The 15,262-nt window shown below is 38.3% G+C and overlaps 1 protein-coding gene across 3 annotated transcripts in view; it reads right to left on the bottom strand.

Moving 5' to 3' along the window:
• Positions 1-15,262, bottom strand: part of dlk2 (delta-like 2 homolog (Drosophila)) — a 33,529-nt gene that overhangs the window by 9,497 nt on the left and 8,770 nt on the right. The window contains exons 1-2 of one of the 3 annotated variants that reach the window (XM_055170547.2): positions 13,048-13,309; positions 7,173-7,255 (exon numbers count right to left, since the gene is read on the bottom strand). In XM_055170547.2, coding sequence (XP_055026522.2) covers positions 7,173-7,255; positions 13,048-13,091 — 127 coding nt within the window. In that variant the 5' untranslated portion in view covers positions 13,092-13,309. Of the gene's footprint in view, positions 1-7,172; positions 7,256-13,021; positions 13,310-15,262 lie in introns of those variants that run through there. The other 2 variants (XM_055170548.2, XM_055170549.2) reach the window with 2 other exon arrangements.

Below are 15,262 nucleotides of genomic sequence, written 5' to 3'. Positions count from 1 at the left end.
AAGAATTCGCCCAGCGCCCAACCCCTACCTTTAAACCTTGAAACACAAAGGCCAAAAGTAAAGCCAGCTTGTTACATCACCTGCTCTATCTCTAGTAATAGTATTTACACCAAGGAAGAAGAACTATTTCAAACAGCCACTGCATGTATGTGAATAACGATTAGTGTGAGAATCGCATGTGTGCCTGTGAGAATTTAACGCTCACGTAATCTTGTAACTATTTCTGATAACGACGTGTATGTGAGACAATGCAGGCGCACCATGAGCCGAAACGGAAGATATTTTCCGTTTAATCTAGCCAGCTGTAAACCCTTTATTCCCGGAAACATACTGTACAGAGTATTGAACAATGCATGCCTGGCTTTAACTCGGTGCAACAGCTGAGAAGTACGAAGCTTAATCTTCTGGAGCAACAACAAACAACAACATGAAGAGTAATCTTTTAATGCGGACAGCTGAGAAAAGCCCAGGACTATACTGAAACAACATTCATGAACAAAAGAATCAGAAACATCTCACATCAAAGCTACGCAGAAAGAGAAATGTTGCCATGCACTTTACATACGCAGTGAAAGTCTGATAACACATTACAAAAATCTTAATTCCATCCTGAATAAATGGTTGCCAAATATGTATCATTTTGAGCAATGTTGTGACATTGGCTATATGTTATAAGTGCTTTATTGTACACAATGGTCAGATTTTCTTGTTTCTATTGGAATTATTTTAGGAATGTTATTATGAAATAACACTAAGCATCAGATCCTGCCACCGCTGCCAATCACTAATAAATCATGAATTTGTCACTCCAAATGTTATGCCTATAATATACTTTTTATAATGTTTTAGAAATGAATGGAAAATGTGACCTCACTAGGGGTTTCAGGACACAAAATCTATTCGTACATCAAAAGAATCAGTGTGAGCTTTAATAACTATAGACTGATGCTTAAGATCAGAAATCAGAATCCACTGACGATTAAAGAATCACATTACAGGATCATTTCCCAAATCCAGGGACACATGAATCCAGAATGTAAATACATGAGGAAACACTACACAACATTGAGGATGAATGTTGATATGATGTAAACGCAACACACTAAAAACAGCCATGTTGGGTAAATATTGGACAGAACACACTGCTGGGTTCAAACTGACCCAATGCTGGGTTATTATAGTATGTACACCTAGCATGTGCTCTGTCCAATATTTACCCATTATGAGTAAAAATATCTCAGCCATTTTTAGAGTAAAGTTTAATTGGCTCAGGGTGATGACACACGGATAACTTACATTTCCTCTCATATCCACTGAACATACGGTACAAAACAAATAACTGTAATGTAGATAAGCAGCCAGACCTGATTCTGTATAATGTACACTGTCAGAAAAGCTGTACCCTTAAAAGGGAAACACCACAGTTCCTTAGAATAATGCCCAAAAGCTGCTGTGTGACAAGGTGTACAGCTAACAAGCCAAAAAACCCAGAAATAAGTTTTTATAAGCTGTCGACCCCCAAAAACGAGCGTTTAAAGACACAAAAGTGGAAACAGCCAACTTTTCATAGTACTACTATTAGTAGAACTGCGCCCACTAGAGGAAAATGTAGTCAGCGATCCACTTTTTTCTCCTAAAGGCTGGGTTTTATGGCTTAACAGCTTATAAAAATTGGTTTTTTGGCTTGTTAGCTGTACACCCTGTCACACAGCAGCTTTTAGGCATTATTCTGTTTTTGTTATAATGCAGAAATTACAAGGAGGTGGCCTCTCGCAATACAAAGTGAATGGAGACAGTTGAATTGTTTGCCCCCCGGTGGGCGAGGTTTTCAAATTAGCATAACTGCGCTCTGTCTCTATGGCTGAAGGGCACTTACTTTGCAGCACAGTAACATCATCACTCCTGACTACTCCTCCTCTCGCTCAAACTTCTGTCAATATGAGGTCGAAGTGCTGCAAACTAAGGGGGCGTGCACACCAAAGCTTTTATGGCCACGGCCGGCGCCTGTTTTCAATTGTTATCAGTGGAAGCTCTGCGTTTTTCAAATAAGCCAGCAGCTAGCGTTTTTTCGCGCTGAAAACCGGCAACTTTGATTCAACTTTGGGTGGAAAGCTCCGCTCGTAAATGTCAGTTCTCACACGGTCATCCAATCACAGTGGAGGAGAGGCGGGACAAGTATCACAACAACCAACCGGCTCACAGCTCAAGTATCACAGCTACCAAAGCACTCGGCTGAAGAAAGCTGGCGCTCAGCTGAAAAAAAGCTGCCAATCGTGTCCTCCAGGTGTTTTCAGCCGTGTTTAAAAGTTTTGGTGTGCACGCCCCCTAAGCGCTCTTCCGCCATACAAAATAGTTTTCCTTTAAAAAAGGTCCTTCTATAGCTATTTATACATTTGGTACAAATATGTACACTTTGAGGTATTAATGTGCATTCTTTAGGTATAAAGGTGTACTTTTTGAAAGGGTACTGCCCCAAGCATTGAAAGTTTTTGTAACTTTAATTCTGAGAGTGGGGGTGTGAATGTGTCTTATTTTTTTACAAATTACTTACAAATAAGGAGTATCATACAACAATATTCAGAAAACAGGTACACATTTTACCTCATTCACACAGCACTGTGCTCCCTGAAAATTTCCGTAAAATTATCAGAGAGGATTCTGTGTGAGCACAAACAAGTCCCATAAATGTTCTGGGATCGCTCCCATAAAGGTGGACCTAGTAACATTGCCTTAACATTTACAGAAAGCATTCTGTGTGAAAAAGACGCAGAAAAAAATTGTGTAAGGGCCTTGCCGTAGTGAGGCAACCAGAAGTTATGCTTCAGGGTAGGGTTGCACCAGTCGTTCGTAAGTTCTTACTTAAACTGGGACGTAAAGTCCAAACTAGAGGCTTAGTAACTACTAGCTAGTTTATAACTAACTTTTTACTTTATTCGGTTGCACCATTTGTTCTTAAGGCAGAACGTAGCTAGTAGGTCGTAAGCTCTCCGTAAAGTAATGCGTTGTCGCATAGAACGACGTCTATTTTTCTTAACCCAATCACAAGCCTTATAATGGGTAAACAGGAAATAGTCTGAACCAACCGTAATTTCAAACTCATTCTTGACTCGCCTAAACTGAAAGTTAAAAAAGACGTTAAAGCAAATGTTATCGAACTCAAAACATTACACTTTTAATTAAAAATCTCTATCCCACACATGGAGGAGATAAAATAAACAGGAAGACATTTTAAATCTTATTTTAATTGATGGATACACAGAAAATTAATAAGTTCTTGAAAACTTGTTGATGAACTTGCGGCTCTTTATAATTTATACGAGCTCATTGATGTAATATAATCTGGGTGATATCTTATTCCAATCGTTATTCATGGACAGAGGCTTCCGTAAATATTTAGTTACAACGTATTGTTACGTTTAAACTAAGTTTAATTGTGCAACGCAAAAACATTTAGATGTGCGTAAGTTGTAACTTAGTGCCCATTTACGTCGTAACTAAGCTACGTTGTAACTTACGCACAGCTGGTGCAACCGGCCCCAGATCTTGACACAGGGATTAAATGCAGATCAACATTCACAACTAAAGAAATGTCGACAAACTGGACTGAAGCAGAGATCAGGGAGCTCGTCACTATCAGCGCTGAAGCTGAGATCACAGAACAGTGCATCACATGCTCGTCACGTGTCTTTACGGGATCTTTAGCATATGTGTGTGAATGCACGCACAGATTACAAAAAATCATTGACAGTGTGAATAAAACAAAAATTGAACAATCACAAACAAATCCCATGCGCATTTTCCATGTATTTTCCATAATCTCTGTGTGAAAAGGGCTATGCATACTTGCATTTATTAATTTAACAGGCTTTTTTTTACAAAATTACTTACAAATAAGGAGTATCATAACCAAATTTTCATAAGCACCAACAATATTCAGACTAAATAAAGTCAAATGCAGAATACAGGTATGATTAGGACACACTTTCAGAAAAAAGGTACTGTCACTGTACCCTTTCAAAAGTACACCTTAGTACCTAAAGGGTGCATATCAGTACATCTGTATGTATAGTATACATATCTGTACCTCAATGTTACACACTGGCACCTTTTTAAAGGGCACAGCCCTAGTGACAGCTTTTCTGAGAAACTAGAGCACAACACCTTTTTACGTAAGTTACATAAAGTGCCTTTGTTTATGGATGTGGATCAGTTTAATGTTTCTGGAAGCAATATATCCTTAATTTCTACGTTCGCTATATGTTTATGACTTGTTTTTAGTATTTCATTTAGCTTGACTTACAGTAGTGTTTGTGTATCTGTTTTATTTCACGCTGTCATATACTTTAGATCCCTGTTGTTGTGTGTCACACAAATACAGCTCTGGACGCAAAATTATTTTCAGATAGATGCATTAGTGCATTTTTAGTACATTCAGTTCCTTTGCACCAAAATAAATTAATCCTAAGAACATATTAAGACCTCAAATCTATTTAGAGAGGGGCCAAATGAAAGCCACATGTGAATAAATGTGAATAAAATGATTATTGTGACACACAGTTGCCTCTTCACGATGACTCTCTTATTGTATTCCTCACTTGTAAGTCACTTTGGATAAAAGCGTCTGCTAAATGAATAAATCTAAAATGCATTGAAATATATCTTTTGATTTTTTGGATGAAATATCTTCACATATTTTGCAAGAGTCACAGATGCACACCTGCTGATTCGATCTGTCATGTCCTGATTCACCGGGCTTTGATTTACACTGAAGAGGGATGTGTGATATGCCACTGTGAGTCATAGTGATCATTTCAATTGTTAACAATGGTTGAGTTGCCAACAGCTCAGACGGTTGCATTTGCAAAGCTTCAGTAGTGTTTAAAGAGTGCAGTGTGACAGGTGCTATGACCGTCTCCATCCTGTAGAGTCCCTGTGGATCATCTCAATCAAACACCACTGCCTGTGGCATCACTGCAAACCAGAGCGATCTAAATTTATTCCCTTCATGAAACCCAATATTTCATCTCCAGAATGCACATGGCCAAGCTCGGCTCCTCGGTGCCAGTGAAACATGCAGGTGTGGGTTTCCCCTTAACCTCAACGCCAGACAGACCACACACTCCACAGGCCTTAGTTTGTGTATGTGTGTGCGTGTGTGTCTAAGGTCTCATTCTGGAGCAGGTGGGGTGAAAGAGAAGTCCAGTCGTACTGTGTAAGGAGTCGAAGGCGAGGTAACAAGATCCCGGTGAGACGGAGGATCATTCAGCCCTAATAACCACTCAAAACATTTTGTCAGGACGGACGATTACAAATCAAGAGTCCCCCTCCCATCTGCAGACCGGTGGGGGACACGGACGTTTCCCTTTGGCTTGTCTAATCCTAACCCTAGAAGACTTTTGGCCCTTGACCTTTGACCCCGACACGTGCGCCTGACACACAGGCTCCGCATCTCGCTCAACGACCGCGACGTAGATTTGTCACATTCTCTAACCAGAAAGGAATTTCACAGCTGATCACTCGAGAGATGGATCGCCCCACAAAAAAACCCATCAAAGGATCTGATGCTGAGTTTTATGTAATCTGTTCAGCAGGATTCTGTTGCAGGACAGTTGGCAGAAACTGTTCGAGGAAATTAATAGCCTGTAAGAGCCATTCTTTGATCTTACTTGTATATGCCAACGCATTATTTACATGCTTATTCCTAGACTTGTATACCTAGAACCTTTCAGCATGCACATCTCATATAACTTAATCTCATATGATAGCGTTATTAAAAATAAAATATATTTTGGTAGTGAAAAACATACCCCACATGACGCTGTAGTACACTTTAGTACACTGTAGTAAAATTCTTAGATAGTGATTTCGAACCTTACTATAGACAGTTTCATCGGACGCACGTGCGCTGGCACGATACACGTCTGGATACGAACTTTACTTCCGGTTTCTTTTTTTAATGTTCTGACTAGTTGCTAAACTGATCTGTTGAACAAATGCCTCTTTGAAAATAACAAATGTTTTGGTTTCCTAGGTAATCTATGTGTTGTTTTTTGCTTGTTATATAAATAAACTACATTTTAAGAACTTTTTTGTTATTTATTCTTAGCGGAGCTTACCGGAAGCTACGTGCGGACCACGACAGCCGCTTGTTTATGTTGTTACTGCTGAATCCGTATATAGGAAATATTAAAGGGGTCATTTCACAAGACTTTTTTAAGATATCAAATAAATCTTTTGTGTCCCCAGAGTACGTATGTGAAGTTTTAGCTCAAAATACCATATAGATAATTTATTATAACATGTTAAAATTGACACTTTGTAGGTGTGAGCAAAAATGTGCCGTTTAAATGTGTCCTTTAAAATGCAATTGAGTAGATCTCTGCAATAAATGGCAGTGCCATGGTTGGATAGTGCAGATTAAGGGGCGTTATTATCCCCTTCTGACATCACAAGGGGAGCCACATTTCAATGAGCTATTTTTTCACATGCTTGCAGAGAATGGTTTACCAAAATTAATTTACTGGGTTGATCTTTCACACATTTTCTAGGCTTATAGAAGCACTGGGGACCCAATTATGGCACTTAAACATGGAAAAAGTCAGATTTTTATAATATGGCCCCTTTAAAGTATACTGCACTATAATAAAAACTGTGGCAGTACCCTTTAAAAATACTGTATGTACCATTTTGGTATAGATATGTACCTTTGAGAAACCAGTATGTACCTCTTAGGTACCAATATGCACCTTAAGTACAAAAGTGTACTTTTTGAAAAGGTACCACCCCCATCACAACTTTATGTAACTTTCTTATTATTAGAATGTAAATTCACGTAAAACATTTTTTAGGTGCATTTACTCATCTTCAAGTGGTCACAAACCTGTATACATTTCTTTGTTCGACTAAACACAATGTAAGATATTTGTAATCAATTACGAAATAGAAGCACTATTGACTACCATAGGGAAGCAGAATACTATGGAAGTCAATGGTGCTTTGGTTATAAACCTTCCTCAAGATATCTATTTTTTTTTTTATTTTGTGCTCAGCAGAACAAATACATTTATACAGGTTTGTCAACTTTAGAGTGAGTAAATGATGAGAACATTTTCATTTTTTTGTGAACTATACATTTAATTGTATTTTTATAGTAAGACAAAACAAGTATTTACCTTGGGCTTCACAGTTCGGTTTAAAAAGCACACAGCAGCCACACAGCAGCAGTATTACAGTAAGTTTCATGTTGCAGGGCAATCTAAAACAATAAGAAGAAACACATTAACATTTATAAAATAACACTGAACATTCATTTTACATTTACACACTTGACTTAAAGGTGCAGTGTGTAATTTTAAGAAGAATCTCTTGACAGAAATGCAAAATAATATACAAAACTATATTATTAGGGGTGTATAAAGACCTTTCATAATGAACCTTTATGTGTTTATTACCTTAGAACGAGACCTTTTTATCTACATACAACGAGGGTCCCCCTACATGGAAGTCGGCATTTTGTGCCACCATTTTACTACTGAAGCCCTTAACGGACAAACTTTTTTTACTAAGTTGTCTCGGACAATGACATGTTTGTCCGGTGGCAGCTACCGTAGCTTCTCTTTATGTTTCAAAAGCGAGGGGTAAGCATTGGACTAAAATTTACACACTGTACCTTTAATACAGTGCATTTAAACAATACATGTTTCAGCACCCTTTGTGCTGCTAATGCAACACTGTAAGCGACAGGACGACTTTTAAACTTTGGCAGTCAATAAATATTATGAATGTATAAATATCACTACGAAAGATAAGATTAAGCAATAAATGTTTGGGTGGTGGCTGCCTGTGACACCCATAGCCTCAAACAAGAGTTTTGAATGCTTTCACATTTTTTCCAAACATCAAACATTGTGAAACCCGACCACGGTGCAGTGAACAGACACTTACTTAATAATTCAAACCACTGCTTGAATCTTTTATAGTGGACAAGACCGCACCACTCCTACATCACCTTGTTTGTCTATTTGCACAGCTTTCTGAGGGCACCTACACAGAGATGATGTCTGGCGTGAACCGTTTTGTTTTGTCTACGACTTGCTTGTTGTTCCCATGTGTATCTATGCTTGCACAACATTTCATACCCCCTTTAATAAAAGCTCCAGCTTTCATATGAGCTTGTGGTGGATTATAAAAGTCAATTTTGGAACAAACCCATGTTGGGTCTTCAACGTGATGTTACCGGGTTCAACGCTGATCTTTATAATTGTTGGAACGAGATCGAGATGAGACGGAGCCAGAGAGACTGGAGATTCCCAGTGTAAGACTCTGATAGCCATCTGTAGATTGAGTGCTTTAGTTGTCTCTCTACACCCGGTTTGTTTTCTTTTCCATTGTGGCTTAATGGAGAGCTCTCAGAACTGCTAATGAGAATCATTTTTGGGAAATGTTTTGAATGTGAAACCTGAGAGTCGATTCATGCGCACGATAGGAGACTCGGACCCTTGGCACAATAGAAGAGTACCATCTACAGTCCTCGCTGAGGGTTTTACGTCAATTATCACTTATTCTGGTCGATCTCAGACACCTGGCAGTAGTAAGTGAGCTATATTTGAACACGTGTTTATTTGCTGGCCAGCTCTGTCACTGGTGCTATTTCTAACCGTGTTTAATTAATCTGTGTCAAAAAAACATGCAAAGTCTTTTGTGCCATTTGACACATTATCCAGCTGAGACCACACATACAGGAACATTTATATCATGTTTCGTGCTCCGACTTCAACCAAACGTATAACATATCAGAGTCATATGTTCATCATACAATCAAAGTCTGATATATCTGTCTGTTATTAATGTCTATTGTCAGCTAACAAAGACATCAGACAACAGCTAATGTGTCACCTCTGATGTGAAAGGTGTTTGCTTTTCTAATTGATGCGAATTAAATGATAATCTACTGGAGGTCGTGTGTTACATTTTTGAGGGAAAGGTGTGATCTCAGGCACAAAACCGCATAACTTTAGTGAGATCACTGTAATACATAGTGACTCATTTACTTTCAATAAAAATAACTGTAACAAGACACAGATAAAGTAGTTATTAATTAACAAATAAATAAATAAATAAATTGATAGATAGACATTTACATTTTACATTTAGGCATTTAGCAGACACTTTTATCCAGAGTGACTTACAAAGATAGCATTAATAATTTATAAAATAATTTAAACAATTAATTTGTAGGTTTTTTTTTCAGAAGAGCTGTCCAATAACTTAAAGGAGACATTTCACAAGACTTTTTTAAAATGTCCAAAAAATCTTTGGGGTCTCCAGAGTACATATGTGTAGTTTTAGCTCAAACTATCATATAGATAATTTATTATAACATGTTAAAATGCCACTTTGTATGTCTGAGCAAAAATGTGCCATTTTTGGGGGTGTCCTTTTAAATGCAAATGAGTTGATCTCTGCACTAAATGGCAGTGCTGGTGGTTGGATAGTGCAGATTAAGGGGTGGTATTATCCCCTTCTGACATCACAAGAGGAGCCAAATTTTAATGACCTATTTTTCAAATGTTGTAGAGAATGGTGTACCAAAAGTAAGTTACTGGGTTAATCTTTTCACATTTTCAAGGTTAATAGAAGCACTAAGGACCCAATTATAGCACTTAAACATAAAAAAAGTCAGATTTGCATGATATGTCCACTTTAATTTAATAACATTCATGCATTTGGCAGACACTTTCATCATCTACTTTCAGTACATTAATTTATAATCGTGCGCAGTAGGTTATCCGTAGCCTCTGCATAGCCTGACGTGCACCTCACCAAATTTTTAACAGCGTGTCAGTTCTACGCTGTCCGCAGGCGCTGTGATTGGTCCACTAGAACCCCTTCCATCAGGTAAAAAAACTGTGACATAGGTATTTCCCATTTGCGACGGTGAGAACAAAGATGGGCCAAGTTGAGGAGTGATTTAACTCAAACGGCAACATAAGTCGCTGTTTATTTGCTTCCATTACTGCTGGTCTTCGTTTGTGGGTTAAACTTGCCAAGCTGCTTCTTCATTGATGGTTGCGCTGCTACTGTGGTCAAATGCGTGGATACTGCCTACCAGCGGTCTGCGCGTGTGTTTGCACATCGATGCAGACGATGACGCAGTAGTATACATGAAAACTGACGCGTATAGCCTATGCCATCGTAGGATGTGCGCACATTCGCACAACTATAATGAATCCTTTACAAGGTATAAATTTTTTCAGCATGCACGTTCTTTGGGTTCAAACTCTTGATCTTTTGCACTGCGTACACAATGCACTACCACTGAGCTATGCAGAAATCGAATTTAAAGTTTGACTCAGTGGCGGAGTGGCAATCGGGAGAGTCGGGACTTTTCCCGGTGGGCCGGTAGTGTTTTGAGGGCCGGTCTCACGCAGAAAAACGATTAATCATATTTAATATGCCGCAGCGCCCAAAATTTATCTGGCCGCATCGCTCTATCAAGAAGCCGTCTACCCTGGAGTTCTAGTCGAGAGTGCAGCTTAACAGCCAATCAAAAAAAGAAAGAGGCTACACAATAGCCAATCAGAAAATAGCACTGTTGTATCTGGGTACATTTTAACGCAACAACCAATAATAAAAGCTTATCCTTGTTCTCCCAAAGAGAAGACAAAACACCAGAAATCAACAGGCTATAATGATGCTCATTAAATATAATTTTTATTAGAGCATATCTGAACATTGGTACATCACTAATAGAGATAATTTACACGTGTGTTCCACTTCATGCTATAACACAGGAACCGACAGGCGGATGACATCAAGCGCCGCGAGAGCGGTTCGAAAGCAAACTTTTACGATGATTTCTCGACTCACCCTCGCGGCACTTTGATGTCATCAGCCCGTCGCTCCTGAAGCGCAGCTCGAAGTCGAACAGTGGGGTTCCCAAACCTTTCCCTGCAGGAGGTCTCATGATGACCGCTGCTGTTGTAATCTTTATTTTCGCAAGTAAATTCCTTTTTTGTTTTAAAATTCAAACAGACTCGGTTCTCCCCCACACTCGCGCCATGCATATTGCATACATTATTCCAGAAGTAATATGATTTGTTCTCTGCGAATAAATTTACATGTTCTCTTTCACTGGGAAATTGTAGCGCAGTCGAAGTAAATTGTATTATTTGCGCGCATTTTTGAATATGGCCACTTGTGGAATGAAAACTGCATGACTACAAAAGGTAAGACTTGTTTTTGCATTTAGCCCTGTTTTACTTACTAGTGTTATAGTCTTAGTTGGTTAACTACGTGTGCTTTATCACATCATTTTAAAGTCTTTATTGTGTGTTTATAAGTGTTTATTGGCGGTTGCAATGACAAGATTTGTGAAGAGATGTCACAGTATGTTTTGTTTTGATATTATCTTGTTTTAGTTTATCTGTAGCTGGAGTTGCACTTAGTTAAGAATTACAACATTTGAAAAGCATTTTAAACAACCATGATTTCTATTTTTGTTTTTCATTTGTATTGCTTCCGTATTGTTGTCAGTAAGTGTACATCCGTGCAGTCAGTATGATTTTGTACAGGTTGATGGAGTACACATATAATGTGGTTTCATAGATTTGTTATTTGAGAATGGCCTTCTTGTACGAAGAATTTTTGCCATAACCTAGGTTTTCGTGAAAACGTTTTTGTTACAGAGTGTCTGCAACTTAGCCAACATTCAGCCTGTTCACTGACAACATGCTCAGAACAAGTAATCTAGGCCTCGTTATATTTTCGTTATCACACGATGACTGACATTTTGTTACATTAAACATCCCTCTCTCCTATAGGCTTAATCATTTTATAAGCAACTGCTTGGCAACCAAATTAAGCTTTAGCTTACCTGAAACTAGGGACTGTTGTTGACTTAAAGATCTGTTAAAAATAATAATTATTATAACACTTGGTATTTCATGTTGTGCAGTCATTTTCTTTTTTTTTCTATAATGGAGGGCTGGTGGTCTACAAAATGTCCCGGTAGATATCTTGGTCCCACTCCGCCCCTGGTTTGACTATCTATTCTATAATAGGAAATTTCATTTATTTGATAGACACTTTTATCCGCATTACAGCGTATAAGCGTATATGTTTTATTAGCAGGTCTGTTCACTGAGATCGAACCTACAACCGTTCATACCGGTAACATGCTCTACCAACTGAGCTGAAAAACACAAATAATCTCCTATATGGCAAAAATAGTTTCAATCATATTTTTAAATATATTTCATAAAGCACAAAAAATATATTTTTGCACATTTTTTTCAGGATGTATTTATGTAAATATATTTTCTATCAATACATGTTTTGGCCATATTTTTATAAATGCATTTTCAGTCAGTTCATATACATTGAAGAAAAAGCTTTATTTGTTATGTTACATTATGTATTTGCTTTAATTAGTCTAATTAGTCTATATTGAAATATATGTTGAGGTTAAAACTTAAGATATTTTTTAATTCAAAAATATATTTCATTAAGCATTACTTTCTAGAAAATGTATATTTTGCATATATTTAAACATATTTTTGGCCAAAGAAATGTATTGATCAATAAAGCATTCAGGGTGGTACAGAATGCCCATAATGATGCCAACTACTTTTGTTTTAAAACATTTTAAGCAGACTTTTGGTTAAAAAGTTTTTTAGACAGGCTTGAGCACAAAACATCCCTTTGTAAAACATCATACCAAATCTCTAAAAAAATGTGAAGACATGCGCTTTAAATAAGTTCACCAGCGAGCTGCCATGGAAACTTAAGAGAAAAATACGGCACGTGACTTCTTTCATCAGCATCTACATTAGCAGAACAGTAAATAAACAAATGCAATACTAAACTAGCTACCTGAGCTTGACCAGAACATATTTCAAAAAGCACACAAATATTTCACAAAAGCGTTTTTACATATAGTTACATAGTTTAAACAACACTACATGACCAAGCTCTTCTGATTTAGATGTTATTTAATCACAAGATAAATAAGTACACTTACTCTCCAGCACTGTAGATGTTACACACCTGAGCTGTTCGGATGAGTGTTGAAACTGAACTCGCATACGCATTTGTCAAAAGGAAACTACTCAAGGAAACTATTTAGCCTCATATACGCTCTCCCCAAAGATCAGCCTGGTGGTGAGACACGTTTTGTTAATAGAAATGCTTGTTTGTAGCTGAAGACACGGATCCACCTCCCTACTCAACAAGCCAACCTGCTAAAGGACTTGCTCTTAAAGAGACAGACGTCCTCCACTATCATCCTCTATAATCTATCACAGCACAGTGCTTAAAAACTATATTGAGCCATTTTTGACACATTTCAAGTTTCCCAAAGCAAGTCTTTATTTGACAGGTTCCTACATTCTTTAGCACAGATGAAGAAAGCTGATAGATGTGGGCATCTGACACATTTCTGTTCGCTTGCTTATGGTCTGGCAGTAATGGCAGCAGGGCTTTTTACTGTTGCTGTAGCGACAGACAAGACTCCTGATGTTGGGGGCTGATGTGCCCACACGTTCCTCTGCAGGCGATAGTGTGGAGCGGATCATTTTTCAGCAGATTATCTCAACAATATCAGGCCTGTGGAACATTCGGAAACAGGCATCTACATGTCCACAACACTGTGATGGGAGACGGCAGTAACACATGCGCGCACGTATGTACATGCATTACTCGCCCGCTGGTGTACAAATATGTTATTGTAAACGAGGGCGTACATAAAGGCGCACATGTGGCAACTGTCCTTTACGTTTTTCAAAAGTGAAATCTCTACAATGGGGTAGGAGGTTGCGACAGGCTCCTGACGTCTTATCCAAATAGCTATCTGAGTGAAAAGGAAAGCACTTGAAACTCATTTGTTTTGGTTGCCTGCCTCGTGTTTATTGAGATAATGGGACGACTATTACTCCAGCCATTCGGCTCTGTAATTTTCAACACACATTTGTATTTCTGTCCTGCCGTGACCTGATTATGATGTTTGTGCTGAAGATGGCAATGCAATAATTAGGGCATTTAAAGCCTCCTGGGATTTACGCTTTACACCGTTATTCACCGCATTCCCAACAATTACAGCAATTTTGAAAACTGAGGACTGAAATAGCGCATGTAATGTTTGTTTTGCTGTGAAACACTTTCACAATGTACCTTGGAATGTAATGTGTACTGCATATTGCTGTTCCTGTAGCTCAGTTGTGTTAGCAGTCCAAAAGGTGGTGGGTTTATTTCCAAAGATAAAAAAAATCTGATAACAAGCAAAATAAATAACAAGTAGATTACCTTAGTTACATTTTTATTTTCCACAAGGTATTTGTTCCAGAGGTCAGTTTAGCCACTAGCCAGACCGATAAACAAACTTTGGGCCAGGCGCCTAACTGTGGCAACGCATGTGCGTCCGATGAATCCGTCATTTTTGTAGGATTTGCTTTTGCCCAAGTGATGATGGGGTTAGGAGCAGGGTTTCATTATTGTTTTTTATAATAATCGTACGTATTTGTACGATTCACTTTGTACAAATTCATACGAATTAACAAACTTGTAAAATTCCCTTGAGATCAGGCTGGGTTACCATAATGCTGTTTATAAGATACACAAAAAATGTTTTGTTTAATCAGCTCGGATTTACAAATTATTTTAAAGGGACACCATGAAACTTTTTGGCCACTAGGGGGTGCTAGACGTGTATTTTTCACACCTAGCGCCCCTAGAGGCCACAAGCGCCGCAGCACTGTCGCAAAGGAAAGGAACTGGCCAACCTTAAAACACTAAAAACTAAACATTTAAAACGCTAAACGATCAACATTTTGAGACAACAGGGAGAAACGCAGTCATGTTACAACTTTCTGATGAGGAACTCGTCGTGGCAGAAGCCGTTTCTCAATCTGAAGGTTGCAGCCTCCGAATGTCGTATTTCTAAGCTGCATACGTCATCAAGACGTCTTATTTCACAATATTAACAATTATAAAGTAAAAAAAAAAAAAAAATTAACAATTATAAAGTTGAATATTGTACTTAGTTAATCGTAAATTGTTGCAGTATGCTTATGACTTGCGAATGTAATGCTCAGTTTACCTTAATAAACGAGGCTTGATGACGTATGCAGCCTGCATATTTGACCTCCGGAGGCTGCAGCCTTCCAATTGACAAACGACCTTGCCTTTTTCCAAACAAATATTGTTGCATCGTCTCTCTCTCCCTCGCCACCAGGATTTTCCGCAATGGCGCTCGTTTTTTCTCTCT

Source organism: Misgurnus anguillicaudatus, chromosome 11, assembly GCF_027580225.2.
Source record: "Misgurnus anguillicaudatus chromosome 11, ASM2758022v2, whole genome shotgun sequence".
Classification (NCBI taxonomy): Eukaryota; Metazoa; Chordata; class Actinopteri; order Cypriniformes; family Cobitidae; genus Misgurnus; species Misgurnus anguillicaudatus.
The sequence above is the reverse complement of the archived record's forward strand: the minus strand, read 5'-3'. Positions and strand labels throughout refer to the sequence as shown.